The sequence below is a fragment of the Phoca vitulina genome, unplaced genomic scaffold, assembly GCF_004348235.1.
Source record: "Phoca vitulina isolate PV1807 unplaced genomic scaffold, GSC_HSeal_1.0 scaffold23, whole genome shotgun sequence".
In the NCBI taxonomy this organism is placed as follows: Eukaryota; Metazoa; Chordata; class Mammalia; order Carnivora; family Phocidae; genus Phoca; species Phoca vitulina.
The window spans coordinates 16,533,322-16,537,169 of record NW_022589726.1 but is presented as its reverse complement, the minus strand read 5'-3'; the positions used below and the strand labels follow the sequence as shown (position 1 = coordinate 16,537,169).

General features: G+C 33.5%; 1 protein-coding gene across 1 annotated transcript in view; it reads right to left on the bottom strand.

Moving 5' to 3' along the window:
• The window catches only part of LOC116642201 (olfactory receptor 9K2-like), a 1,012-nt gene extending 711 nt beyond the window's left edge, over positions 1-301 (bottom strand). Inside the window, 2 exon segments of the mRNA XM_032420381.1 lie at position 1; positions 3-301. The exon segment at position 1 is cut by the window's left edge and continues 711 nt beyond it. Coding sequence (XP_032276272.1) covers position 1; positions 3-244 — 243 coding nt within the window. The 5' untranslated portion in view covers positions 245-301.
• Between the last annotated feature and the right edge of the window lie 3,547 nt (positions 302-3,848).

Here is a 3,848-nt window from a genome sequence, read left to right as displayed (position 1 = left end):
GTGCAATAACAGAAGAATAGAAGAGGTCAATGAAGGACAGGTTGCCTCGGAAGAAATACATTGGTGTGTTCAGCCGCGGATCAGTCATAATAATGGTCATCATCCCAACATTCCCTAGAAGGATCATGGCATACACAAGCAGAAAGAGCAGGAAGAGGAGAATGTGGAGTTCTGGGCGGACCCTGAAGCCTACAAAAATGAAGTCAGTCACTTCTGAGTGATTGCTTGTCCCCCTCTCACCCATGGCAGAAACCTGCTGAGAGGCACAAGGAAAAATAAACAAATGCAATCCAGGCTTTGTTCCTAGTGACATAAATAGTTTCTTAAATGTAGAATAAATTATTTGCATCTTAATTAAATATTGCATATAAAATAATTCTAATGTCATGAAGAATCAAGAATTTGCATAGATAATACTAGACTTACGAAACTGATATTCAGTTATTAATCAGTCAAAGAAATTCCTGGGTTATTGTATTTAAATCATAATTTTGTTGAGAGTTCAGCCAGTAAGTAGCATTTAATATTGTCTAATTTTAATCACATTTGAAATTTCTATTTTTAACATTTTTGTAGTTAAGGAATTTTCATGATTTAAAATAGGAGTGTTACGAAAATCTAAAATAATAGAGATGTTACATGTAATCTCTATGACATTGTTTGTAGCCTATGATAGTCCAGTGTTAGAATCATTACATGACAATAATAAATATATTTTAAAATGTTGTTACCTTATTTACTTCAGTTTCTTTAGTTTTCATTATTACTGTATCCATCTTTGAAAATAGAGTAAAAATAAATGTTATTTGTATGTTAAAATTAATAAAATTTAAAAACCACTTATATTATGTTACATAAAATGCTCTAAAGCTCTTTCTAAATAAATGGTCATTTCCTCAGATCAAGCCCATTCCCCCAAATAAGGCATTTTTTTTTGCCTCATTATAAATATTTTACTTCCACTAGTAATTGTTTAATTAAAATATTCTGTAATCAGTTAGCTCTTTTTCTGAAGCAGGGGGAAGCTGATGAACATTCTAGTTCTTACACTGCAATAATGACTTTCTAGCAAAGTTGCATCAATTCATGGGATCTTGCTCTTTAGTCAGGGCAAGTATATTTAAGGAATATATATAAAGGAAAGTTCCTTTTGTAAATTCTAGTAGGCTTTATATGTCTTAAAATAAGGCTAATGAGATAACCATGGGTATTAAAGGACCTTAGTAACTCTGTCATCTAGGGTCCATCATCATTTGTTTGAATATCAACAGTGGTTGTTTATGATGGTCTTACTTATTTTTAGTCCTGTGAAATCTTTCTTCCGGATATTTCAACATTAAGGTTTTGCTCATCATCTGATTGATTCCATTGGGAGAGGAGTAATCTTAAAATCAATTATGGAGACATAAGTACAGGCTCGAGGGCTGTTGTCCATGAGGACTGTAGTAACCTCAGATACAAACAAATAATCTAATAATAGTCCAAGTACAAGGAACTTTTCCTTTTAATTGTATGTATCCTTTGGGAAATTTCTTCGGACTTAATTTTTTTCATCGACAAAGAAAAACTTTCTGGTAATTGTCATAGCATATATATTAGTAGGCACAGAGAAACAGATTTAAAAGTTTGTACTATATGAGAAAAGTGCTGGATAAGTGAATATTTTTAATTATGTAGTAAATTACATTTATTATAATTCAAAAAAGACAAAAATTAACTCCAACTTATGGTTTACCTGTATTTCTTGATGTAGACATATTTCATGATATGATGAATATCCTGTAAATCACAATCTCAAAGTCAGATAATGTTTTGTGATTTCTCTGCTTTCCTATATTCAAATACTAAACAATTAGAAAATAAAAGAAATAATAGCATTCAATAAAATTATTTTAAAATTCCTTAGTGAAATATTTTAAAATACATTAACTATTTTGTGATGAAAAGACTACATTAAAACCATAAACATAATACTCTACTTAATGAGCCTAATATTTTGAGGATGCCGAATTTTTGTGCTAAATATTTCCATAAATTAATTGTAATCCTACTTTTTAAATCCTCTTTTAATTAAAAGTTATTTCTAGAATTTATCTAGAATTTTTCAGTGTATGGAATACAAAATGATATAGGGCGAGACCTCATTATAATACAGTATCAGTAAAAGTTTGGTCATTGTAGGAAGAACAAACAGGTTAGTTACTTGAAACAGGAAAATATTAATTAAGATGAATTGAGGCCTATCAATTTGGAAGGGCTGGAGGAATTTCTGAGTGACACTCTTTTTCTTAAGATTTATTTATTTTAGGGAGAGAGAAAGAGTGCACGTGCACACGTATGCGCGAGCAGGGGGAGGGGCAGAGGGAGAGGGAGAGAACCTCAAGCAGATACTCCCTGCTGAGTCCTGGCATAGCTTGATCTCAGGATCCAAGATCAAGACCTGAGCCAAAATCAGGAGTCGGTTGCTTAACTGACAGAGCCACCCAGGTGCTCCTGGGTGACTCTCTTAAAATGACCCTTAGGGCAATTTAGGATTACCTCACAGAGAGAGGTTCCCATTGGAGATACAATTTAAAAATACAGCACCTTAACTATGATGCAGGGGTCAGATACAAGGAAGCAAAAAGATGTCACTACTTCCTCATCCATCAAAATTGCTTCTCTAGGAAGTTGGGGATTCAACAATGCTGCAGAGTAAAGCCCATATGTTTCCACAACTTGTCTACCGGTAGAAAAAAAGTCAAAATGAACAGAAAGTCGATCCCCAAGTCATTGTTCCATTCTAAATTCAGAGTTTGTGTAGATCTAACTGGTAAGACAAAATCTGGGTCAAGAACCCTTGTGGCAGGATACATTTGGTGAACTTTCCAACTTCTCCATCTAGAAAGCACATGACATAGAGCTTGAATATCTAATCTGTAAAATATACGAGAATCTAATATACTATTTTTATCCTTAAGCTACCCACAATAGCATTAGTAATAATGACATGCTATTTTTTACAACTACATAAGAGCCACTTACTGTCATTCACAATAGATGGAACATAAACCCTCAACAAATTCACTGATCGAAATCATTCGGTGTATGCTCTTAATCATAGTCAACCTAATGTAGAAATCAAATGGATTTTTAGTAAGTGTTTGTTTCTAATGTCCATGCCCATAAACTTTTCTAGTTATCTACCAAATTAAATTTTGATTTAGTTTGAACTAAATTATAATGAATTATGATATATCTAACTTTTGTAAGAAAAAGTAGTACTTGGAGGGATATACAAAGCCTTACTTGTAAATATGAAGAAAGGCAGGGACATCTACATCTTAATAATAATAATCTTCTTAATAATGTGAAATAGAAAACAAGTCAAAACAAAACAAAAAAAGAAAATAAATAATATAGATAAAATTACTTAGAAAAAATATGCATGATATAGGCTAGTCACATGACTTTAACATAGATTCTTTGAAAAATTAATAGTGTGTATAAAATCCTAGCCAATTTAATAAGGGAAAAGAGCAACATTAAATCACAAGGATCGAGGCACCTGAGTGGCTCAGTCCGTTAAGCGTGTGCCTTTGGCTCAGGTCATGATCCCAGGGTCCTGGGATTGAGTCCCACGTCAGGCTCCCTGCTCAGTGGAGAGCCTGCTTCTCCCTCTTCCTCTGCCTATGGCTCTGCCTACTTGTGCTTTCTCTCTGTCTGTCAAATAAATAAATAAAAATTTTTTTTTTTTTTTAAAGATTTTATTTATTTATTTGAGAGAGAATGAGAGACAGAGAGCATGAGAGGGAGGAGGGTCAGAGGGAGAAGCAGACTCCCTGCCGAGCAGGGAGCCCGATGCGGGA